Source organism: Lepidothrix coronata, unplaced genomic scaffold (genome assembly GCF_001604755.1).
Source record: "Lepidothrix coronata isolate B3197 unplaced genomic scaffold, Lepidothrix_coronata-1.0 Scaffold122, whole genome shotgun sequence".
Taxonomy (NCBI): Eukaryota; Metazoa; Chordata; class Aves; order Passeriformes; family Pipridae; genus Lepidothrix; species Lepidothrix coronata.
Genome location: NW_016690302.1, coordinates 1,946,239 through 1,972,210, shown reverse-complemented (window position 1 = coordinate 1,972,210; position 25,972 = coordinate 1,946,239). Strand labels below are relative to the sequence as shown.

Here is a 25,972-nt window from a genome sequence, read left to right as displayed (position 1 = left end):
TCACGTCGCGTCTCGGCAAGGCTGGCCCCGACAATGAGGTTTATGGAAGGGCAGGGAGTGATGTTGGGCCTCTGAGTCCCAACCCAGCATCTTGCAAGGGCAGCCAGGCCAAGCCTGGCTGGGAATCCCCTTTACTCCTTCCCTCAGGGTTGAGATCAGGCCCACGGGCTGCACAAGGGCAGGATGACCCAGCTGAGCTGAAGAACCTCCGTGCCCTCTGCCAGCACTGCTGGTATCCAGCCCCAGGGCTTGGAAAACCACTGAGATGCACGTCCTGCCGTGTCCCAACACCACCCTCATTTCATCTCTTTGGAGGATTTGGACTCTTCTCCCTCCTTTCTCCTCGATGCCACCACCTGTGAGGTCTGGAGGAGTGTTTATGGCCCTTCCCTGCCAAGCCAGCCTGTCCCTGGCAGGAGAAGAGGGGGAAGCCCGGCTGAGGGAAGGGAGTTTCCACTTTTCCAGGCTTTCTGCTCACATGGGGGCTGCTTTTCACACCACAGGGAGCAGAGAAACCTCCCTGGCAGCGAGGGAGCACATGAGCTGGAGGGACTTCCCAGGGCCTGGGCTCTCACATGACCTGTGGAGGGCAGAGCTCTGCAGCATTTTGGGAACTGAAAGGAGCCCGTGCCAGCCTCCCCCTGCCCACCATGTGGCACTGGGGGAACTGAGGGGGAGGGAAAGGAAAAAAGGGGTCACTGGAACATCATCGTGGCTGGGGCTTCATCACTGAACCACCACAAATACAGTCATTAATGACTTATGCTAGATTAGTCTTTTTAATCTCAGTTTAGGTATTAACCTCTGGCTTCTTTCACTTTATTTAAGCCTTGTTTAATTTCAATTTTCTTTGCTATCCTTTTCCTCCCAAAGAGCTGCCGATCATGGCTTTAACTTCCCAACTGTCTTTAAGAATAAGTAACCCACAGACAGAAAAAAAAAGCTTTGGTGATTAAGAGTCACAAGCTGAAACAACACCTTGGTTTTAAACACCCACGAATTCTCCTTACAAGACATTGTTTTCCTTGCCCCAACATCCTCCCTGCAACACCCCCTCCTATTATCATTACAATAAGAAGTAAGAGTTGTTTCTGCTGTGACTTTTGGGATTAGTTGAAGGGGTGTTTGCATGTCTTTAAAAAAAAAAAGAAAAAAGGGTTTGCAAACACTTCAAATTAAGACAAGGAAAAACAGCTCTTTCAAGGAACTAATCTTCTGTCAGATAAAGTGGTATCAATATATCCCCCCAGATGAAGGGGAGGAAAAAAAAGGTCATTAAATCCGGTGGAAACAGCCTGAAGGAGCCCAAGGAGAGTCATCCATCCCTGCAAGGCACTCCTTGCTGGGATGAACAGGGGTTACAGGTTGAGATGGGGTGGGGGAAACGCTTTCTTTGGGGGATTTCTTGCCCAGGAGGACAAGTCACTTGTAGGTGGTTTAGTTTCCTTTAGAAACAAAAACGTGGGACTGCTGGGATAGACCTGCAGGGCTCTTTGTGGATGGATTCACCCTGCTCATATTGGATGGGGCTCTGAGATGTCCCTGCCCCTAAATGCCATTTAAATGTCCCTTCCAACCCAAACTATTCCAGGATTCTATGTTGCCTAAAAGCTGGAGAAAGCTTTTTAGCACGAGCTGACACCGAGCAAAGAGCTTGCCCGTGTCACCTGCCAGCTTCTGGCTGTAGAATCCCAGAGTCACTGAGGTTGGAAAAGACCTCTCAGACCATCAGATGGAACCTTTGGCCCCTCCCCACCTCGTCAGTCAGATCGTGGTGCTAAAAAAGTGCCACGCCTGTGAATGTCCGTGTGAATGGCTGCGTCCCAGAGACGGGCAGCTTTTGGGTCACCGAAGTTTCATCACACCAAACACACCCTTGTTTCAGGTTCCTTCCCAAACCCAGGTCTCCAGGATGAGCCACCTGGGAAGAAACCACCCCCAGCCCGGGGCAGGGCAGTGGGAGAGCCTGGTTTACCTCTCCGAGGTGGGGTCCTGGCAGTTCAGAGGGTACTTGAGCTCGATGACGTTGCTGTTCTTCTCCCTGAGCAGCCCCTGCTGCTCCGTGTAGTACTGCACCAGCTCTGCCAGGGTGGCAAACTTCTCACCCCCATACAGGTCATAGTAATCCCCCGTGTTCTGGATCTTGATGTGGGTCACCTCGTCGTTCCTCCTGAGGGAGGAGGACAAAAAACACCGTCAGGGTGAGGGAATGGAAACCCAGCTCCAGCCTGCAGGGCTCAGCTGACTCCTGAGCACCAACCCACCCCTGGGAGCTGCACCACCAGCTCTCCCTGCACTCAGGTGCCACCCTGCTACCCCCAGGAAAGGGATGGATGCTCCTTGGATGAGGTTCCTCAGCCAAGAGCTGGCTCTGTGCCTCACCAGCTGCCACCCAGAAAGCCTCACACAGAGGCTTTAGGGAGACAGTGTTTTAGGCTCTCCTTAAGGCAGCCCTGACTTGCTAAAAAATACTTTATCAACGAGAACCAGCAGCTCCAGTTTGCTCTGGGATGCTTTGTCTGGCGTTGAGGTGATTTCCAGTTCGTGCCAACCCAGTGGCAACAACCGAGTGTGAACAGGCAGAGACAGCATCCATGTATTCCCATCATCCCACATTAACAGGAGAATAAACCCAGGAAAAGGCTGACAATCGGGCCTGAGGTGGGAAAAGCTGCATCTGGAGCCTGGACAGTCATACTGCACCTCGAGAACAAGGTCCTGGAGACAGAACCCAACCATCTGTAGCAGGGGAAGCTGCAGGGTGGCACTGCTGGGTGTTCACAGAGACATGGATAACTCTCCCTGACACGTCTGCCCTGGCTGCCACCCCAAACCCAGCTGTTCTGCGGGCACAGACTTCAAAGTTTGGCAATATTTGCGTGAGCAGAACTCGCTGGATGGGAAAGAGAACTGGCTGTGAGATTCCCAGCCCGGCCAGCACGATGACAATGCCTCTTCTCCAAGAGGGGCTGGCACACGAAGTGCTCCTGCCATTCACGGACAGCAGCTGGACCTGAAGAGCCCTTGTGCAGCCCAGAAAAATACAGCACACGCTGTTTTTACCCTGAGGCTCAAAACCCTCCCTTCCTTCCACAGCTCCAGCCCCAGCCCAGCCCACAAAGGCTCAGTTCACAGCCCCAGCCCCGAGGCCTGTGAGCCCTTCAGGGATGAAAAGCAGAGAGATAATCAAGGTCATTCATCCCCCAAGCCCTGGAGGTCACTATAAACACAAAGGACAATGATCAGTGCCCGTTTCCTTCCCATTTCAAGGTCTGCAGCTCCAAGCTGGGCAGCAAAACTGGGCTGTGCAGCAGCAGCGTCCCATGAACTGTGCCCTGGACTCTCTGGCTGGGGAAATAAAGCACAAAAGAGGTGCCCAAAAATCTCTCTGCTGGAGGGCATGGCCACATCTGGCTAAGCCCCACCGAGCTGGACAGGGAGGCAGCACTGATTAACAGCACAGCCCCACTTTTTGGCAGCTTCAGTGAGAGTTGCCTCCATTCCAAGCTAAGCTTCTTTACACCACCAGCACAACTCCTCAGCCACATATCCACGAGGGTTTCTTGATCCAAAATATTCCCACTTGGGAATCTGAGCCCACACTGCAGTGGCCACCAGGCTGCTTTTGTTAAAGCAGAACACAGTCAGTAACAACAGGACTCACAAAAAAACCCAAGCAGACCCTTTTTTTTTGGCACTAGAGGTAAAAGAACTACTTTAAATGTCAGAAATAACTGCACCGGTTGCATCCTCAAAAGTCTTTTTTGGTCACGTGCCTGTGTGTCAGACAGAGGCAGCCTAAAACTTCCCAGCACACACACACATGACACCCTGCTGAGGGTGATCCTGGGATCCCTCACAGACACAGAAAACGAGTCTCTCCCAAAGGCAGCTGCATTTGGGTCCTTTGGAATCAGAGTGAGAGGGTTCATCCCTGCTGGGACCGAACGTACTCTTCCCTCCTCCTCTGGCAACAACGTGGAAACACGTGCCAGGAGCCCAGCCCTGGCAGGACAGGGGCATGTGCAGCCCCCAGGGATGAACAAATCGGAGTGTGGCTCCTGGCACAGCCTCTGCAGCGACGGGGAGAGTTCAGTGAACCTTTGGCTTCACGGAGAGGTGGCCTGGAGAGCTCCATCCAGCCCCTTGCTCCTCTTACCTGACAGAGAGAGTGAAGTCCCCGGGGTTGCTCTTGCTGGGGCGAGCCAGGAAGCTGCCATGGACACCCCTGGTCAGGAGGAGCTTCTCGGCCTCAATCCCACTGATGTTGGGATGAAACCACCTGTAAAGGGCAGAAGGGACACGTGAGAGGGTGATTCACCCTTTTTCCACCTGCAGGCACAGTCTGGCCCTGTCCATCTCCTCACCCTCCTGCCACGGCAGAACAGGGAAATACAGACAAGTTCACCCCGAGGGGGAAAATGTTTCATCATTTTCTGTGCTACTTTAATGTAATCTTTGTATTTTAAGCGTCATCAAACCACCTCCTGATCTAATTTCTGCGCTATCAGTCTCCATCAAGTTCCCTTGATCACAAGAACTGGTGTTTCCCCAGGCTTTAATGAGTGCTAAATATGCACATTACACCAATGATTCCCCACGTGGCACCGGTTTTACGGCTCCTTTTTTTTTTTTTTTCCCCCCCAGAAGCTGCTGAAAATCCACTTTTCTAAATGCCAGGCTCTTTTGAGTAATCTCACCAGTCCCACACAGAGCACCCCAAAACGAGAGGCACTCGATTCTGAAAGTATTGCTCAGCTTTAGGTCACGCTCCAGCAGACACTGATGGAATATTCCACATGAGCAAAGAGGAGATGAGCCACAATTAACGCTGGATGGTAATGAGGGGGGTTTATTTAGAGTATTTTTGAGGCAGCACCAGCTGCAAGAGAACTGGCTGCACAGCCAAACCCCCCTGCAGAGGAAAGGACAATGTTATAGGAGTCCCTGGAGGTTGGACAGGTCTCAACTAAACAACTAAAAACTGCAAGGTTTAGTGTTCCAAGTGAGTGAAATGTGGGTTTTCAGGAGGAGAATATCTGGAAGCATTTAGGAGGCTGGTTTCTGGGATACAGCTGCCCCTGGGTCGGATTTAGCCAACACACTGTCGTGTCCCCCCCCTCCCCAAAGGGTTTGCAAGTTTATCTCAGTGGGGGCAGAGAAATGCCTGTGTTAGGAAATACAGCCAAACCCACCCTACAAACAGAGTGTGTGTTTGTCTCCGAGGTACACACAGGAAAGGTCAAGAAATGTCACCATCTCCTCCACAATTTGGGATTTCCTCCCCGCCACCACAAGCCAAACAGTTTTGACTGCAGATCCCTGGATTTCTGCAGGAGGAGAGGTGGTTTAGGTAGGGAAGGGCCGTGGAAACAGATGGTAAACAGGAATCCCAGCGTTTCCAAGCCTGTATTCCTGACATCCCACGAGTGCCACCCTTTCATAAACCCTCTGTCTGCAGGGCCAGCACTTAACTGGGCCCCAGAGCTGCTCCTGGGAGGGGAAGGAATGTTCTAATGGGGCTTAATGGAGCTCAGGGACACCCCAAGGCTGCCAGAGGCCACACACAGCATTCCCACTGAATGCTAATGGCAGGAAAAGCAGCATGGTGGGGAAAAACTCAGGAAATATCTCTGGTAATGAGTGGGGTGAGAGCTCTTGCAGATATGGACACACCAGCTCTGGGAACGTCCCAGTCTGTGTGACAGTGTCCAAACCCCTTCAAAGGCTGCCCAAAAACCCCCCCATGGGAACCCAGGTTGTCCTGGGATGCTCAGCTGGAGCCAGACCTGTGGGATGCTGAGAACAGACACCTCTGTCGGTGCCAGAAGAGGGCAGAGGTGCTGGGGCTGTGAATATTCCAGCAGCCAAGGCACTGGGATGCCACAAGGAACAGCCAACAGGGACAAAAGGACCTGATGTCCAACCTCCCTCCTACCTGGGAGGACCACAACCCTCTTCCCTTTCCACTGCTGGCCACGGCCACAAAATCGATCCACAAGTCCCTTTTCAGCCTCTTTTTCGCAGCTTTCAAACACTCCAAGAAGGAAAGCAACTTAAAGAGGATCCAAACTAGATCCCCACCATAGGAAAAAAAAGTCCATTGTTAATATCAGGCCATGTTCTGATGTCAGCAAATAATAAACATCACTGTGCAGTGGGTCACTCAGGCACTGGCTTTCTGCAGGACTGAGTCACCCCTGGAGAATCCCTGGAAATAAAAGTGGGGATCCAGGTAAATCAGACACAGGTACCTCCCTCTCTTCCAAACAGGAGCAACATTCCAGCAGAAGCCCTGGAAAAGGGACTCTTTCTCCACATTAAAAATTTATCAAATAATTTCTCTTTAATTGCTAAAGAGTCATCATTTCCATGCACTATTAGTCATTTCCTCCCTCACATGAGTAGGAATGCTTTCTTCTGCTGGAATGCATCCCTGTGCTCCTGTCTTGGGATAAAACAGAATAAAGAGTTGAGCAACACTCTTACACCCTTAAGAAACCCATAAAACGAGGCAGTTTTAAAAGCCTGTCTGGGAATCCTGGACTCTGAACAGCTCCAGCAAACATCCCATGAAGTGGATAAAGGATAAAAAGCACCGTATCCAAAAGGATACTACAGCAGTGGAGCAGAACATGGCACTGGGGAAGCAGGGTGATCCCATCCTGATCCAGAGGAACCCTTGGAAGTGACTGCCTGAGGTGCCACAGGGGGATCCAGCTCCCAGCTAGGATGACCCTTTAACCTACAGGTAAACAGCAAAGTTCCTCAGTGAGGCCCCAAAGGAGATGGAAGTGAGTTATTCCAGACCACCACCTTTCCTTTCCCCTTCTCTCCCACGGCTCCAAAGCAGCACAGAAGAGGAAGGTGCCAAAGTGGGGTTGAACTCGATGATCCTTGTGGGTGCCTTCCAGCTCTGGATATTCTGTGATCCCATGGACACAGTGGCTGCTGAGCCTCACAGACCAGCAGAGCCAGGATGTCTCCCCCAAATCCTGCCCACAGGAAAGCAGAGCCCCCACAGAACACGGGAAATCCACGGGCACAGGGCTTGGGGACAGCGTGTGCCCTGGTTCTGGGGGTGCCCAGAGCAGCCAGCCCCGGGTGCATGTGCCCTGGGTTTGTAGGACAGTTCAGCCCAGAGGCAGGGAGAGAATCTGGAGCATCTGGAATGGTAAAACTTCTCTGTGTTTGGCTTGGAGAGGATCAAAGCAAACATGGCTCAAGAGGCTCCGTGTGTGGTTCAGCACAGGCTCCGATCCAGCAGCTCAGGAACTGGGAGAGGATGGGATCAACCACCACCAGAGCTCCCTTCTGCTCTGCTCCAGCCCCCCAACAGCATCCAGGAGCTGGGGGACAATGCTCACAGCAGATGCTGTCGATGCAGGGCAGGCAGACCCCCGAATCCCCAGCAGAGTCAGCCCACCTCCCTCTGCAGTGGGGAAAGGCAGGATGGATCCAGGAGGATCCAGGAATGGATCCAGGAGGATGGACCCTGCCCTTGGAGGCAGCCAGGCAAATAATCAGCTGAAGATTTCTCCAGCAGAGAAAGGAGGTTGTGGAGTGGTGAGAGGAGGTGTAACTTGGGGCAGTGCAGCTCTTTGCAAGGGTAAGTGTCCTGTTCAGCAAATAGGGGAAAAAAAAACAAACCTTCAGAGCTGCAGAAGGGATCCAGACACTTCATATCCATTCAGAGGGAATATAAAGATCCATCAGCTCGTTGTGTTGGGCTGTAGGAACCGCTCAGCCCCTCAGCAGGGTGGGTACCAAGCCCTAACCCCAGAGGGAAGCCCTCTCTCCGTGTCTCTGAATATTCCCTTCCTGCACCCACTGCCTTCTGGGCAGCTTTTCCAGTCACTTGGCACATCAAAATCCAGGCAAGGGCAATCTCCCCTTCTCCCTCAGCAGCCTCTGGACCACCCCAGCCCACTGTCCTGCTGCAGGACACCCCAGTGATGCTTCACCCACCCACAGGGGGTGTGAATCACCTGAGGCTGCAGCGATGGAAAGTTCAGCCCACGCCTCTGCCCATCAGCCAACGACCTTCACGAGGGGTGAAGCAGAGCTGGTGGGAGCTGCAGGGCACCCAGAGCTCCTCTGTGTCACAAAGAGGGGTTTAACTCACCACCCACGCTCTGGTTTGAAACCCAAACCCTCCCGTCAGCGAGGGTTTCACACCCAGCTCTTGAGAAGAGCTTCTCCAGAAGTGCCACCTGCACAGGAGCACCCTGGGCACAGCAGCTTCCATCAAAAAACCCCTGGGTTTAGGCAGGGATTAACTGATCTACATCACTAAGATCAGTTTTACGACTCCTGTCATTTAATTCCAGTCTCAACCCCACCCCTGAAGACCTGGAGGAAGGTGCTGGACAGACCCACCCTGGGGGAGGGGGTGGCTTTTGCTGAAGCAGGAAGAGCAGAGTGCACATCCAAACCCCAGAGACAGCAGGGAAAGCACTCCAGGAGCTCTTTCCTTCCAGAAGCAGGAGTGGGCACCACCCTCCTGGCAGGGAGCTGGCGCAGACAGTTCCCATTTACTTGGCTCTGGAGCCTCAGCTGGCACTAATTGCTAATTAATATAAATTCACATCTGTCCTGTCTCCCTGACACACGCAGCAGTCTGCACTCATCAACTCCCTATGATTCAGTTCCTTTATCTAAATTATTCCAGTCCATGCCTGTCCCTGGCACATCTCCCTCTCTCCACGTGCTGTCTCATTCCTTCCCCTCCTGGACCATCCACCCCACCTCCCAAAAGCAGCAGCACACCCATGATCTGGCACAGCCTCTCAGCAAAAAGGTTTCAAGTTGTTTAGGTGCCCCAAAGTGATGATTTTGCTCAGGGAACTAAATAGTTTGTTCAATCTGGCTGAGATCAGAGCAGACAGAAATCACTCCGAGGACAAGTAGCACGAAAAACTCCTGTCACATAAATAGCAGCCAGTTAAGGGGGATGCATCAGCTCCTCTGCCTGGGGTGAATGCACAGGAAAACACATCATCTGGAGGAGTTGGCATCTCTGTGGTCCCAGATTTGCTTGGCAAAGTCTGCCAGGGTTCCCTCAGCCTCTCTGCTCTAAGTTCACATCTCTTAAAAAGGCCCTGATCTGAGCTGGGAAGGGTCAAAATGCAATCACACCCAAGTCACCTGTTATCCCTCCAGGGAAACCCTGGTTATGAATCAGGTCATCAGCTCAAAAACAGCGATTTCCAGGAGAAAAACCCAGGAACTGCAGCACAGCCCACGTGGTTGTCACTGTCTGCCTGCGTGGAGGAAGCCTGGGTGAACTTCCCAGGGAAAAGGGCACGTTCTTCCCCTGCTCTCCAGACACCCTTTGTGAAAAAAAAGGGTGAAAAAAAGAGAGCTAAAACACTGTTCACACTTCTCCTTTTCACCCAGACAAGCACTGTCCAGGGGGCAGGCTGGGACACAGAGCACCTCACCTGAGCTGCACGGAGGCTCCTCATCCCAGCCAGCCCCGGGCAGCCCTGGACAGGGACACACTGCCCCATGTCTCACACTCAGTCACTCACACACCTGTTTTAAGGGCATCTTCCAGCCCTAGTTTTAGGGACACAGCTCTGCCTGGCTTCAGGAAAGGCAGGGGAAGCTCAGCAGCTCTAAAGGGAGGTGCTGATTTCCCAGCTCCTTCTCTCAGTGACCCTTCCCTCAGCCGAGGTCAGTCCAGGCCATGGCCAGGCTGAAGTGGCTGCAAGAAGCTTGGTCTCCCCAGCCTGGACACATTCCAGGGCTCTGCCTATCACTGGCACTTCCTCACAGCCCATCCCACACTCCTGATATGGGAAAAACCCCCTTCCACCATCACAAACCCCCTTCCACTACCACAAACCCCCCTCCACCACCACGGCTTGCGCTGCCCAGATAAAGGCTCGGTGGTGACGAGCAAAGGAAGCCACGGACAAAATTAAGACCCAGGACACAGAGAAACCCACACCATCTGCAGACAGAAAGGGCAGAGTGCTCCACAGGAGCAGAGCAAACAGGCACCAGAGCACGAGTGTGTGACCCGGGCTGTGCTGTCACACGGGACGGATGTGACAGCGACTGGCACCTGCCCCTGAGCTGCTGTGCCCTCCCAGCCCGGCCCAGTGAGCAGCTCCTGCACCCACCACTGCACCCCCGGCAGGCTGAGGCACACCAGGGGCTGGTGAACACGTGCAAGAGGTGAGAGGGGTTGTGCCTGGGCCATTCTGAAGGTCCCCTCTCACTCCTGGTCCATCAGTTTGCAAACACTTGGGTCTCACAGCTCTGGTCTTGCAGCCGCAGCTTGTGAAAAAATCAAGCACAGGAATTGCTCCAGAAGATTTTCCACAGCATTCCAATTCCCAGCGTGCTCACCTTGACTCACCCAGCAGCTCTGGGCTTCTCTTTGGCCAGCTGAGAGTCCATCCAGGGGGTGCAGAGGGACTGGGACACACTGGTGGCCCAGGGAACATTTACCAGACAGCAGAGAAAAGTCTGACTGACCACTCCATGCTGTGCATCCAGGCAAACCAGAGTGGGCCTGTCAGCCCTTGGATTTGGGTATCCTTGCACCCACATTCCCCAACTCCAGACACACAAGGACTGTCACCCATCGGGCTCCAGCTGGTCCTGTCCAGCCACTGGAGGAGGAGTGGAAGCTCCAAACTGAAGGCAGGAAGGAAGGAGCTGTCAGAGAGCTCAGCCTCCCACCACCAGTGCCAGCTCACATCTCCACTTCCAAAGGAAGATATCCCACACTCCTGCCTGGATGCAAGAGCTCCTTCTGTGGAGCATCACAGGGTTCTCCATCCCCCCAGGGTCCATCCCCACCCATTTATTCATCCACAGACTCACATCAAGGCACCCCAAGGATGGAATCACAGCAGAAAGAAGGGTCCAGAAACATCTTTACTGCAGGCCAGGATGGGACACCCAAAGAATTTGGGCAGAGGGGTGTTGGGTCAACTTAAACTCTGTGATTGGTGTAGTAAAGGCTTGGGGCAGGGACTTCAGGGTGAGTGTTCTGTCCACTGGTGTTTGAACAAGGACAGATCCCAAACCTGCCACCTCTCCCCTTGAATCATCCATATCCCAGAAGGATTTGGCTCTCAGCCTCTCACTGCCATTCCCAGCTGGCAAAATCCAGGTGGGAAGGAGCTGGGGAGGGAAGAGCACCTCTAAAATCTGCAGAAGAGAACAGCTGGGACCCCGAGGAAAGACCACAAGGGGCTGGAACAGGCACCAGCTGCTTCCCTGGGAAACGGTGCATATTCCCATGGAGCACATTCCCAAGGAGCAGAGGCCTTTCCCAGCTGAAACTGCTGGGAAGAAGACACCAATTTTGCCTGACAGTTCTCAGTTTTCCCAGAATGGGAGAGGCAGCCCCAGTTTTTATCAGGCCAAGGAGTGTTTCAACACCCAGCCAGGCTCACCTGCACCAGCAGGGAACTGGCAGCTGGGGCTCCTCCAAGTTGCCCAGAGGATTTACACCCATGTTCTCTTAATTAAAAAAAGGTGTTTAGCTCAGGCCCCTGGAGCTGTTTTGGCAGCAGCAGCCCCAAAGGTGTGCGAGGTCGCTATTTTTGGCTGCGGTTTTCAAATTTTCTGATTTAATTCTCCGAAACAAACTTAATATTTAAAGCAACCTTTTATACCCGAAGGTTATTTCGCTGTAAGGACCACCATAAACACCAAGCTACACTTTAACCTCAGCCAATAATGCCTTGCCTACTGGTCTCAAAACCTGTAATAGGAGGAGAAATCTCTTTAGGACTCCTTCCATCCATGGACAGTTTTCTGGCCCGTGTATTACAGATGGTTTTGTTCTCATAAAGCAGCTCAAAATTAAATTGCAGGCCCACCTGCCAGGCAGCTGGAGCATTAAAAATACCTGTCAGCAGCCAGCCCCAGCTGCTGTCTGACTGACAGGCTTCCTCCTGGAGCAGGAAAGTATTTGTTTAGCTGCTCTGCTCTGATCCAGTGAAGCAGAACACACTCAGTGAGCAGAAACGGAGCCACCAGCCCCTCCTGCAACACTTGAGAGAGCAGCACGGAGAGGAGGGGGGGGCAGAAGCCTTGGGATGCTCCTGAGGTACCAGGGAATGTAAAGTACCAACAGGCTGGAGCTGCTTCCATCACCTGGATCCCTGAGGAGCACTGGGAGCGGCCCCTGCCCGAGGGAGGAAGGAAGGAAGACCCAAGGCAGGCTCCACTTGGCACTCCATGGCAAAGAGCCACTCGCACAACGCTCCCAAAGCCTCAAACGCTGCTTCAGGCACAGCCCTGAATCCATTCCCTGCGTTTCCAGCCTTCTCCACGCTGCCTGCTGTGCCTCCCAGCCTGGCAGGGGGATCATTTCACACTCCATTCCCTGCTCCAGCAGAGCCTTGTACAGCTCACACCCCACAGAACCTTCACTGCTCCACACTTCATGCCCCATATAACCTTCATTACATGACACACCGCCCTTCCGACTAAATGCTGCCATTTCACGCACTTTGCAGCTACAAAACCCACCCAGAGAGCGTCCAGCGCCCCGAAATCAGGATGTTCCGCCACCAGCAAGCGAGTTACCAAGCCCACGAAAAAGCGTGCTCAGCCAGAGAGATAAGGCAGAAAACTCTTCTAACGCGGCGAGGTGACGCGAGATAAAAATCTAATAAGAGCACAAAATAACATCCTGCCCGGGCAGGGATCACCTCTGGCGGGCTGCAGTCAGCACGGCGAGCCACAGGAGCTGCAGTCACACAAACGAAACTGCGAACGCACCGTTTCCCAGCGCCGACGGCAGCGCAGGGACAGAGTCACCGGCACCATGTGCTGCAGGGCCAGCTGAGGGAAGTTTCCACTGGAGAGCCCGGCCTGTCTGCAGACAATGTGCTAACGAGCCCTGTTAATCACTTTTCCCACCTTAAAGCCCCCCCGCCTCCCCGGGTGCTCGCTGTTAATCAGCTCCTGCAGCACAAAGTGGCACCTTTCTGGGCACTCCCAGCGATGCCCGTGACCTGCACACCTTCTCCCCTTCGCTTTGCTCCCCCTCAGAACAATCAGCTTTGTTAAAAATAGAAGCCAGACACACACACAGAGACACAGAGAGAGCAGATCTCCTACCTCACCATAACTGGTCAAGGCTCCTGACCCGGCACAGAGACTCGTTAGTCCGCAGAAACCACAGAGGCAGGAAGATTCGGAGGGTTCGGGAGGTGGGGGGAGAGCTGCCCTAGGATGCAGAGGGCACTTCGCTGCCTCCCAGGAACGCTCCAGCCTCCAGCATCCTCCAGCAGCGCCGGGCAGGGCGGCAGAGCCCGCAAAGTTTCGAGTGAAGTGACAGCGAAGTTATTTACCCAAAAACAACGCGGCTTGTTGTGGAAGGGGGCAGGGGGGGTGGGGAGAAGAAAAGGAAGTCATCTCGTTCTCTTATCGGCACCGAGGCAGCAGCTGCGAGTGGAGTGTCGAGCAGGGGATGGTGAGGGCAGCCACCACCGGGGCGTGACGGCATCTGCCTGACAGCTCCCGGGCAGCCAGGGCTGAGGGAGAAGGAGCCACTAACGGGCAGAGTTCTATTCCGTGGAGCTCTGGGCAGCACTTCCTACGACGTTTTCCTTCCCCCCTCCCTGCAAAGCAGCCCTGGAGTTTTCTACTCCAGACCTTCTGTGCTGAAGGGGTGTCGTCTCCTGGGAGAGCACCAGCTCCGGGGTCCGGGCTCCAGGGATGGGGCTGCCACCCTCCTTCAGGAGCAACCTTCGAGATGCTCAGGTTTCCCAAAGCATCTCTGCATCCCTGCTCATTTTTTTTTTGGGGGGAGGGGGGTTCTAACTTCAGCTGACAAAGCTTCCCCCTGAGCTCGGCTCTGCCCTCTGGAGAGGGGGCTTCACTTGGCACCTTCTCTCTGCTCTGGGAGCATTTTGGGGGGGGACACACAGACACCCTGCCCTGCTTTTTTTGACCTCCTTTTCTGCATCCCCTTCCCGAGCTCGCTCTGAGCAGTTCCCAGGAGCACACGGACCCCAAGGCAACCACTGAGAGTCCAGTTCCTTCCTCAGGGGTGGAGAGAAACAGTCAATCCAGGGGCTGATGCAGAGCAGACCCCTGAACCAGGAGCTGGCTGCTGACAGGTATTTTTAAGGCTCCAGCTGCCTGGCAGGTGGGCCTGCAATTTAATTTTGAGCTGCTTTATGAGAACAAAACCATCTGTAATACACGGGCCAGAAAACTGTCCATGGATGGAGGGAGTTCTAAAGAGGTTTCTCCTCCTATTACAGGTTTTGAGACCAGTAGGTAAGGGATTATTGGTGGAGTTTAAAGCGTAGCTTGGTGTTTATAGTGGTCCTAAGTAAGTCTTTGCCTTGACTAGGCAGGGACACATCTCAGTCAGACAGCCCAAGCACCTCCCTGGCCAGAGACAGCAAGGGAGAGAAAACATCTTTTATTGCATCCCATGGGATAACTGGGATATTCAGCCAAGCTTTCAGGCACACAGACCTCTCCACAGACCACCCCTGGGCAGCCAGAACTTGGGTTCTCAGTCCTGCAGGCTCTGGCAACAGAGGACAACTCCACTCTTCCAAACCCGAGCCCAAAACCACCACTGGCCTCCCTGCCTTGGCTCAGCGAGCTGGGGAGGAAGAGCACGACGCCCAATCCCGGCAAATCCGGGATCGTTGCAGCCCTGCAGCCACACGACTGGCCGGACAGCTCCCTCCTGCCTCATCCTGCAAGCCCCTTGCATCACCAGCTTCCTAGAGCAGGAGAAAGCAGAGCTGGGAAAGGCTGTCCCTGGGCTGGCAAACAACTAAACGCCCATCAATCAAGGTATTAAATGGCCGGGAATGCGGCTGCCTCTGCAATCCGGAGCGTTTAGTCCATTATCCCGCAGACACTTAGCACAATTAGGGTTGCTTTGTGGCGAGCCTTTAATGTGCCAACAGAGCAGCTGAGGCACAGGGGAGATTTAGGGATCAGCAAATCTCCACCTCGGAGCAAAGCCCGGCACTCCAGAGGTCCCATCTCTCTACAGAGGCTGGGAAATGCTGGGCAGGGCTGGGGAGCAGGGGGTGAACAGCACAGAGCTTGGTCACTTCGAGGGATTAATCCCACTCAAACAGCTCCTGGAACAAGAGCTGGGCTCCTCATCCTGCCGAAGGAGGAAGAGCAGCTCTTACGCTCCAGGAGGATGCTCAGATCCTTGTTTTCTCATGCCGGTCTCCATGATAATTGCACCATCCCAAACACCCTGTCAAGCAGTCACCAAATGTCACCCCAAAGCATTAATGTTCCTGCCAGAGTTTTCAGTGGATTTGGTGAGATTCCAGCCCTCTGAAAGAACCGAATTTTGCTCCATCCTGAAGACAGGCAGAGGTGTCAGAGTTAGAATTATCCAGAGCCATCTCCAGCCTGACATTCCAGCTGTGCACAGCTGGAGCCTGTGAGGAAAAGTGCTCCAGAAGTGCCACCAGACACAGGGAAAGTGGCACAGAAGAGCTTTGGAAACAGCAAAGAAGCCTCAAAGAAACTGGTCTCTGGGAAAGGCAGTGCTTGGAATTGGCTCTGGAGCTCTTCTTATCCCTGCAACACAAGCAGAAGGTGGATTTCTCCTGGGATTAGCCTACAGTTAACAGGTCAACTCTTCCAAAGACAAAACACCCGAGGAATAAAACCACATCCTCTCTCTCTGTCACCATTCCAAGGCTGAAAGCAGCCCTGAAAAACAAGGAAGAGCTGAGCTGGCGTCCAACAATCGAGGGCAACAAGTGGTTTCACAACCAGAACAGGACTTTCCTTTGTTCACCGCCAGCACTTCCCTCCAAACCTGAGCTTGAAAACACACACCAGCTTCCTACTCAGCACTCAGACACTCCTCCTCTGCCCAACAGGCAGACAGTGGAGATGCCAGAGATAACAGCTGCAGTGATACAGCAAAAAGGGAGGAAGGGAAAAAGGAGGTTGGTCTGCGTGGAGCTCTGAATTCCCTCTCGTGGAGCTCTGAATTCCCATTTGCATCCCACCATGTTTGGAGGCAAAGCCCTTCTGCCATCACAGCCTTGGGCTCAGCACTGGGAGCAAACATGGGGCCACAGCCCCTGTCTCCCAGAATCCAGCAGCTTTTGAGGCATCTGAACACCAGCCAGAACACCAAACTGGAGCTTTAAGGTTTGGAGGAGTCTGTTCAAATCCCAGAGGTGCTTTGCATCTTTCTTCTTCTTCCTGAGGTCAGGAGGGACACCAAAACCAGCCAGTTCCAAGCCCTGCCAAAGCACACCTTCCCCACTGAGCTGCACTTCTGGAAGTGCACACCAGTTCCTCTGAGCTGAGAGGACAACACTGAGAGTCCCCACAGCTACAGCAGCACAAATCCTGACCCCCCCCTGTGCCCAGCTCTCCCTGGAACAGGGCTGGAATGGTCCAAGATGTGGGTTGGTTCAACACAGGGCATTGCCACTGCAGCACATCCCTGCCTTGCCCGGGTTGGAATAAGCCCTGACCAAAGACATTCCAGGAAGTGGGAGCTGCATCCACACATCAGGTTATGACCAAAGGGCAAGGAGAGGCTTGAACACACACGCAGCTGCTCCTGTTCCATTGCCAAGACAACCCCCAGGACAAACCCTGAGACCTTCCAGGGGGCAAACCACGAGGATGGGCACGTTCTGCAGCAGCAGCAGTGCCAGGGCACTGCCAGAGAAACGTTCTGGGAGCAAGAAAAGCAGGTAGGGCCAGCAGCCAGCACCTGACTGCAGCATTTGGCTCCTACTTTTCCTGTTGGATCTGTAGGATAACGCTTGGGCATCCAGACCTGAGCTGCAGGAAAACAAACGTGCTCCCACTCAGCCAGGAGGGCAACAAACTTATTTTTAGTTTGATGCCAAGGGCAGGAAAACCCCTGAGCGCAGAGGAAAACCAAAAGCAGCCCCCAGGGCAGCAGGAGGAGTCCAGGGGCTTTCACCATCAACCAGGACCTTCCTCATTCAGCAGGTTCCCCTCCCAGCAGCACCACGACAGAAATAACTAAGGAAGGCGGGAGCATCTCGGCTTCCCCAGCCCCATCCCACTTGGCACGGGGGCCAGCGGGAGCAGAGGAGATTCCTGCAGTGCCGTCCTCCCTGCCCTGCCACACCACCTTTGCCCCAGCCCCTGGCATCATGTGCGTCCTTGCCGAGGCCAGAACCCCTCGGCTTTCGGGATTATATAACCCAGGGAGCTAATTAAAACCCAGGGGCTCTATTTCAGCCCCCGGGCAGGGTGACAGGACAAAAATACCGCCCCAGAACAGGCCCGTGTCCCCTTTGAAGAGGGGCCAAGGCTATTTTTTTTTACCTTGGCGCATCATGAAGAACTGGAGGGAGGCAAAAAAAAAAAATGCCGCGGTTATATTTAGGATTTAATCAGCGGCAGAGCTCGCTGCGTTTTCTTCGATGGGAGTTATTTCAGGAGGGTGGGAGGAAGAGGGGGAGCAAACAAACAAACAAACTACCCCCCCCCCAAAAAAAAACCCCACAACCCAAGGGCAAATATAGCCCTGGCAACTCCCTCACAATGGGATGCTGCTCCGGGGCGTGAAGGGGACTTTTTTTTTTTTGAAATTAAATCTCTGTCACCTTCCCACCCTCTTGAAATCCCCGAGGCCAAAGGACACATCCCGAGGGATGGGCTCCCCTCTGACTGCTATCCCAGCTCCCAAGGCTTGTTCCAGGTGCCTGTAGCTGAAGGAGCTTCCCAACTCCCGTGGTTATCCCGGAGGGAGCATCCAGCAGGGATGACGTTGCTGTTGCTCACTCTGCTGCCACTCTGAGCAGGTTTCTCCTCCGTTTCTCTCACGGAAAACACTCAATTTTTATAATAAATATTTTATAAACACCTCAAAAGTTCCTCAGAGCAGAGGGGAAGCTGCACCTTCCACCTCCTGCCTGTGCCCTGCTCTTATTTTTAAGGCAGTTTTTTTTTTTTTTACCCTTGTTTTGCCAACTCAACCGAGGCCTTTTTACACCCTCTTGGCACTTGGCCCTCGGGGGACAGGGTGTCCTGCTGCCTCCCCACAGCTGCTTCTCCCCCAGCCCCAGGCCAGGGGCAGATTTCTTGTCTGACATGTGCTGCTCACGAGCTGTTCTGGCGAGGGCCACTGCAAACCTGAAAGGGATTTAATGAAAAAAAAAAAAATAAAAAATCTCTTTTGTAGCACCCAGAGGAGATTAACAGAGAGCAAGAGAGAGTCGTGGCACCATCCAGATAAACACACTGACAGTGGGAATGTGTATTTTCCTACCTAAAACAGGTAGTATACTATATTGCTCCTGAAGTTAACTTGAACAGGGCAGCATACTTTGTTACAATATTTCTGCAGTTCCAAATCGCTTATGCTTTTCATATTTTTGATAAGATTGTTCTAACATGTTAAAAACAAAGGCGCTGCTAATAAAGCCACTAATGTATAGACTGTTTATCCTCACAAGTTAAACTTCAAAATACAACAGAATCATCTGCTTTCTAAGTCCTTGTTTTACTAAACACTGTAGATAACTGACTCCAGATACACAGTTGGGATTCCCACTGCACAGTGGGAATGGGAGGAATTTCCAGGCAGGAATTTCCAAAGGTGGGCAGGAAAAAAGGAAAGGAGGGGGTTGAATGAAAGGCACCAACAGCACAGGGATCTCCTGCCCCAGGTAACACAAAGGGATTGCCTGGAGTGCAGGAGGCAGCTGAGAGCACAGCCTGCCCCACCCAAAGGTGCTGGGAAGGTTGGAATCATGGCATGGTTTGGGATGGGAGGGACCTTAAAGCTCGTCTCACTGTGGAATGGGACGCCTTCCACTGTGCCAGGTTGCTCCAAGCCCTGCCCGAGCTGGCCTTGAACACTTCCAGGGATGGGTTATCTACAACTTTTGATGCTCTTGAAGGTCTTTTCCAACCTCAGTGGTTCTATGAACCCCCCCCCCAGCAGCCCCACCTCTGTGGGCTGAGGGGCAGGTTGAGGCTGCCCTGCCTTTGGGGTGGTGCCTTTTCTCCCAGCTCAGCCAACAGTCCCCCATCCACAATTCCCTCGGGAAGAGGGACAAACACCAACCACAACAAGGACTGGGAGGCTGGGAACCTCCCCCACGGGCTCTGGGCTCAGGAAACCTTGAGCAGGTCCTTGCTGAGAGCCAGGCTCTTCACCTGATAACACAATCAGCACAGCTGCAGCCACCCCCAGCCCAGCCACACAAAACTCCACTTCCCTCTCCTCCCCCAGCTCTGCTTTCCACACCAAGAAGCTGCAAAAAGGGAGATAAAGGTTGTCACTCCTGCTGGGAGAAGCTTCCCCGGCTCTGAGCCCTCACCAGAGGGGCTGGAGGGAACTCTGCTGAGATTCCAGCCACGGCTGGACTCACTGACCCCCTCCCTGAGGGCACTTTTGGGGGCATCTGCTCAGTGCCCCAGGTGACAGGGGCGGATCAGAGCTCCCTGTGTCCCACACAGGGGTCCTTGGGGGCAGAGGGAGGGGACAGACGGACAGAGCAGGGCTGGGGCTGCACTGGGGAGACACTCAGAGCACCCCCCTGCTAATTACTCTGAGGGAATTCCCAAGAAGATGCAGCAGCTTCTCTTATCCACATGCAAAGCTCTGGGACGTGACACAGAATATCCCATCCCTGGAATTGTCCAAGGCCAGGTTGGATGGACTTGGAGCAACCTGGGCTAGTGGGAGGTGTCCCTGCCCATGGCAGGGGGTGGGACTGGATGGGCTTTAAAGGTCCTTTCCAACCCAAACCATTCCATGATTCTGTAAAATCCTCTGTGATTGCAGGTCTTAACCTGTACCCAGAGTGTATCTGTGCTTGTCTTTTGGGAAGGAAAAGCCCAGTTACCTCCAGGAAGGAATGCTCAGTGTCAGTGGGGAAATCCCTGTGGGAGACTGAGCTCTGAGCAGAGTTTGTTTCCCAGCATCCACGAGCCAGGATAAGATCTGTTCCCACAAAACTGACAGAAGGGGAGGTTTAGATTGGCTATTGGGAAGAAATCCTTCCCTGTCAGGGTGGGGAGCCCATCCCTGGAAGTGTCCAAGGCCAGGTTGGACAGGGCTTGGAGCAACCTGGGGTAGCGGGAGGTGTCCCTGCCCATGGCAGGGGGGGTGAGACAAGAAGAACTTTGAGGTCCCTTCCTACCCAAACCATTCTGGGGTTCCATGAATATCTCCTCCAAGCCCTGGGACAGCCACAGCATCTGCTCCAGGAGATCAGGAGATGCTGAGGTGTGCACCTCCCCCAAGGTGTGCACCTCCCCGGGGCCCAGCAGGCAGAGAGAGCCCTTTGGGAAGCTCCCCGGGATACAAGCAGCAGCAGCAGCAGGAGCAGCAGGAGCTCTTTGCAGAGCAAAATGCACCCACAGGAAGCACACGGTTCCTGATTTCCAGCCCGGTTTAATGCGAAGAATTTCCTCCTTCCCTTTGGATCCCTGCAGGAAGCTGCAGAACAGAGGCAGCCCCCTAATCTCATTAGGCTCCATCCCACGCACATTTCCTGGAACACACACACTGGGACTGCAGGAACCACTTTCCAGCCCTCCCATCACCAGGCAGCAAGTGCAGCCCTGCTTTTGGTCAAGGCAGTGAAAAAAAAAACAACAACAGAATAAACATTTCTACTGCAAAGAAAGGATTAATCGATACTTAAAGTGCTGCAGCCTTAGGAATGCTGCTTCCACACACATCCCAGAGGGTGTGGGGCTGCTTTGAGCTTGGAAGTAGGTATTGGCTTTGTTCATGCCTCGGGACAGGGATGGAAACCCGAATTGTGAAATCAGTTTTCAGCGATTGGGAAATCAAGGGCATCTGCAGTGCAAGGGTGGGAGGTGACAGGGACACTCCGGAGGCAGGTGATGGATGGTGAGAGGTGATAAACCTGGCTGGGCACGGAAAAGCTCCCAGCTCCGGGCTCCCCACTCACAGAACCCTCCTGGAGAGGGAGACCAGGCTGCTGGTTTGCTCATGGAGTGACAGAGGTGGTTGGCACCAAGAATAAAGGAACCCTTTGGCTTGGCCAGTCCTTTCCAAGTGGAGGAAAAAGCCAAATCTCCCCTTTCAGAACACGACCCTTCCCTCCAGCTGCTTCAACGCCGTCAGTGAGAGATCCAGCATGGAAAGCCAGCCCTGGGGAAAACCTCCAGGAGAGCAGGGTTTGCCTCACTGAGCAGAGGGAGATGCCAATGCCCACCTTTTTGCACCCCCAGGAGCATCTCTGGGGCTGGCACACGAGCCAGGTTTGTTCCCCTTCCCAAGGAGCAGCAGCAGCTCCGGCCATGGAGCCACAGGCACGTTCCTGCTGAGCCCCTCACGTGCCTTGGCCATCCAAGAGGAGAAGGGCCTTGCTGGGCAGGCAGCTCAGGTGCTGGGAGCACTGGGAGCACTGGGAGCAGCCTTCCCAGTGCCTTGCTGGCTCACTTGCCGTGTCCAAACAGCTCCAAAAACCCGGGAGAGCCCAGCTGGCTCTGCTGGAGCACAAAGCCCCGATTCATCCACTCAGGTGCCTCTGAGGCTCCTGAGAAGAATCATCCCCTAGAAACCAGCCCCATTTGGACCTGGCTGCAGCTCAGGTACCACCCAGCCCCAGGGGAAGCTCTGGCAGTGGGAGGGGAAGCCTGGCTTCCCCTCCGGAGCTCTGTGCCTTCCCCGAGCTGCAGCCAGCGAGGAATTCAGGAATTCTCCTTGGCAGCCCGCAAAGGAGGTCCAGCTGCATCCCATAAATGTGTTCCAGGGCTGAGAGAGCTTCGTTTGTCGTGGGACCACAACGAGAGCAGCTCACTGTGCCTTGGGGAAAACCATAGGATGCTGGAAAATCACCGAGAGCCTGATCCAAAACCCCTCCTAGGCAAGGCCAGTTTTCTCTGTCTGAACTCAGGCATTAACCAACCATCCTTTATCCCTCCCTGGAAAAGGGGGGAGAACAGTGTGTTTATGCATCTCATGACCTGCCCCTATCTGGAAATAAGCAGCAGGCTGTGGGCTTGGAATTGAAATGTAATTTAAGTTGCTGCTGATGTTCCAGTCCTCATTTCCCACAGCTGAGCCTGGTGCAAAAGCACGTCTGCTCCTCCCCAGGCACTTCTGCCCAGGCAGCCTCAGCACACACAGACAAGTCCCCTTGAGCTTTGATTCTTCCACCCTCTGTGAACAAAGCCTGAGTCTAAAGCTGTCTTTGTACAGCCTGGCCAGAGAGAGAAAACCAGGAAAGCCTCAGCCAAGGTCCAGGTGCAGCCACAGCAAAGGAGGGAGGGGAAAAGGTGCCTTTTGAATGTTCTTTTCTGAGCTGGAGCGGAGCACAAGCCAGCTGAGAGCCAAGGGCTGAGGTTCCACCTGAGGAGATGGGAATGAAGAGCTCACAGGAACTGCCCAGAGGGGATTTCTGAACAACCAAGGGCTTGAGCCACCAGCCAGACCCACAGTCCTGGTTCCAGCCACCAGCCAGACCCACAGTCCTGGTTCCAGCCACCAGCCAGACCCACACTCCTGGTTCCAGCCACCCCTTCCCTGAGCTCTGCCCATCGTGTCGTTGCTGAACATCCGAGATGCCAAAACACTGACCTGGTTTTGCTTCCTGCACCAGAAGTTCCCACCTCCCCACCACCAGCCAGGCTGCCAAAGCAAGCAGCTATTGCAAATACTCAAACTTAATATTTACATTTGGATTCAGCACAGGAAGCATGTGTTTTCCCACTGCTAAGGGCAGTGGGAAAGCTGGGACCACAGGCTGGCATTGTATTCCCTGTCACTGCAGGGTTGGACAGTGAGGCTTCAGGGCACAGCTGGATGCATTTGATGCCTCAAAATGCCCAGAAACGTGGCCTGCACAAGCTTGGTAACTCACCCTGGGGACAGCACATGGAGGGCTTTGGCCAATCCCAACTTACCAGCCACGCTGGAGCAGCCCCTGCTTCCCACCCCAGTGGACATTTGGGATAACAAACAATCCAGGCCTTCAAAGGGAACCACCCACAGCGTGCCACAGAATTAGTCCCGGGCACAGGAACTCGGCCCTCAAAATTAAAATGTTAAAAAAGGTTAAACTGGATGCAGGGACAATGTTGTCAGGTGTACTCAGCTCTGGGTGTGGGACCACTCGGCATCTCCGTGCCAAGTCTCAGGGAGGTGGTGAGGCCCTGGCACAGGTTGCCCAGAGAAGCTGTGGCTGCCCCATCCCTGGAAGTGTCCAAGGCCAGGCTGGAGCAACCTGGGATAGTGGAAGGTGTCCCTGCCCATGGCAGAGGGGTTGGACCAAGATGGTCTTTAACATCCATTCTAACCCAAACAATTCCACAATTCTATGAAATCTGATACAGAAATGGAAGCATTTCCCCACAGTACTTGTGAGCACCATTAGTCTGCTCATTCAGTGTCCCCAAAACTGGAAACATTTTGTCCTTGCTCTCCCAGCATCCCCAGCCAGGGGCAGTTTCTCTCTCCTGGTGTTGTGAACTTGGACATGCACAGAAGAACTGTCTCCTCCACAGCAGCAACCCCCAAAGCAGCAGAACCCCAGCACAAAGTGCCTCCACACCCCATTGATCACCTCTGACAGCACTCCCAGCACTCAATCCTGCAGGACTGGAGCAACCTTTGGAGACAGCCAAGCCTCAGGAAGCTGGCATTTCCTCACTTCCCTCAGACTTTCCCTTCCTCCCAGCCACAGCATCCCAGGAAACGTGGCTGTGGAGCAAAAAGCCTGCCCTGCAGACAAGGGCAATGCACAGGGCAGCCACCAAGAGCTCCAGGCCCTGGGAAACCCTTTTCTAGGGAAAAAAAACAAACAAAAAAACAGGGAATTTGGGACCTGCTGACTTGTGGAATTGGCACTAGGGGTGTGAGATTTATCCTCCCGGATCTTTATGGCACAGCAAAGGCTGAGCACCGAGGCAGAGGAGGGGCAGCATCACTCAGATGCCAGGCACAGCTCATGATCCCAGGAGATCCAGCTGGGGCAGCACCAGGCCATGCCATGAGCCAGGGGGAGAACAGCATCAGCCAGGGATCAGGGAGGGCAGAAAGGTGCCACAAACACCTGGCAGGTACCCTAAAAACCTGCTGAGCAAGAGGAGAAAGGCTGGGGAAAAAGGACCCGAGCAGTGGTTCAGAACCAGGAGCAGCAAATCCAGCACAGGTGGAAAGGATGGAGCGACAGAAGTTGGGAGCAATCACCCCCCCAAAACACACAGACCCCCCAAAATCCAGCCCACGTGGCTCTGCCCCCCGTCAGGTTCCTCAGGACTCCTGCAGTGCTCAGCTGGCAGCAGCGTCCCAACCATCCTGCTGTCCCTGGCACTTTGGTGCCCCGGGTGACTGCCCAGCAGGGTGGAACCAGCAAGGTAAGGGCAGCACAGGCAAATATTGATTTGCCTGTGGGCATGGGGAGCTCTCCCAGCGCTGGGAATGAAATCCAGGGCGCCCCAGCTCCCAGCCCTCTGCTTTTCACCCCATCGGCGTGTTTTGTAACTCCGTGTGGCACCGCCCCGAGAGACGCTGCCTCTTCCTAAACTTCTTCACGCTTTGAACCAGCCGCTCACAAAACGCAGCTCGGCGCTCGCAGGGGAGGGAACAGCCAGGGCTGGGCGGCAAAAACAGCCCCCCAAAAACCCATAAACCAGCGGAGCCCCCGAACCGCGGAGTTACGGGAATGTGCGGGAGGAGAACGTGGAGTTGTGACACGTTCGGGAGGTGGTTGTGGCAGCCCCTGCCATGACCCGGCCGTGCTGGGTCCTGCGGCACCACCGAGCACTCCCTGTCCTGGAATCGATCCCGGCTCCGGGCCCGGAGTGAGCGGCAGCTGAGCGGCTGCTCCCGGCCCCCTCCCTCCCCAGGGCTGTTCGGAACACACTCGACTTGTAACACCAACAAAGGCTTTGCCAGGTCACCTTAAGGCTGTCTCGGGGAAAGGACAGGCAGCAATGAAGAACCAGCCGTAAGAATCCCCCCTGCCCTGCAGCGCGGGTGTGTGTGTGTGTGACCCAGCCCGGCCCCTGGATGTCCATTTATCCCTTCTGAAGCCACAGCGGAGAAGGAGAACCAAGCAGGGACGATGTCCCCAAGTCACACAGGCTCTGCCACCACCCAGGAAAACACTGAAGCAACAGCGTCTTTGGGGGAAGCCGGGGGAGGCACCACCAACACACCACATGCTCCAAAGTATATCCTTTTTTCACCTCGCAACCCACAAAGACGTTTCAAGCAAGTTTTAACGCTTCTCCTATTTTGGGATCCCCTCTCCAGCATCCCCAGTACTGGGGACTGAGCCGAATGCGACAGGATGCTCCCAAAGGTCTTGGGGTGTTCCGGGGAGAAACCACGGGGCCAAAGAGGGCTTGGGGTGACCCGGAGAGGGGCGGGGGTGGCGCGGGAGGTGCGACTTTATCCCGACCACCGGAGCTCCGAGCTCCGGCACCGCGCAGCCGGCGGCACGGCAAGGGACACGGGGACACGGGCACAGGGCGAGCCGAGGGGCACAGGGCGAGCCGAGGGGCACACGCGGGGGCCGAGGGCAGGTCCGAGCTGGAGCCGGAGCCGGTGGAAGCGGTGCCCGGGACCCGCGGGCGCTCCGGTGGCCGCGTCCCCGCGGGTTGGGACGGGACGGGACGGGATGGGACGGGACAGGTCGGGAGGGGATGGAATAGGATGGGATGGGGCTGCCAGGTCGATACGACTCGCTCCTTACCTGCGGGAGGTCATGGCTCCGCGGAGCTCCGCTCCCGGCCCCGCTCCCGCCCCGACTGCCCGCACCGCCGCGCCCCGGCGGGCGCTGGGCCCGGGCGGCCGGGGAAACCCCTCCCTGTGACGCGGGGGAATCCCCGCCCTTCGCCCCGCCCGGGTCTCGCTGCCCATGCCCGCAGCGTCCGGCCCCGCTGCCCGATCCCTGGGTCTGTTCCCCCGCGCCTTTGCCCTCCTGGATGCGCACCCGGGGCTTGGCAGCGCGGGGGAGTTCATGGGATGGAGTCGTGGAGTCCTTGCGGTGGGAAAAGCGCTCCC

The 25,972-nt window shown here is 54.7% G+C and overlaps 1 protein-coding gene across 2 annotated transcripts in view; it reads right to left on the bottom strand.

Annotated features, from left to right (window-relative positions):
• Nucleotides 1–25,750, bottom strand: part of LOC108502672 (tyrosine-protein phosphatase non-receptor type 11-like) — a 37,283-nt gene extending 11,533 nt beyond the window's left edge. The window contains exons 1-3 of one of the 2 annotated variants that reach the window (XM_017825821.1): nt 25,662–25,750; nt 4,160–4,282; nt 1,976–2,170 (exon numbers count right to left, since the gene is read on the bottom strand). In XM_017825821.1, coding sequence (XP_017681310.1) covers nt 1,976–2,170; nt 4,160–4,282; nt 25,662–25,675 — 332 coding nt within the window. In that variant the 5' untranslated portion in view covers nt 25,676–25,750. Of the gene's footprint in view, nt 1–1,975; nt 2,171–4,159; nt 4,283–13,095; nt 13,187–25,661 lie in introns of those variants that run through there. The other variant, XM_017825822.1, reaches the window with a different exon arrangement.
• Nucleotides 25,751–25,972: the final 222 nt, after the last annotated feature.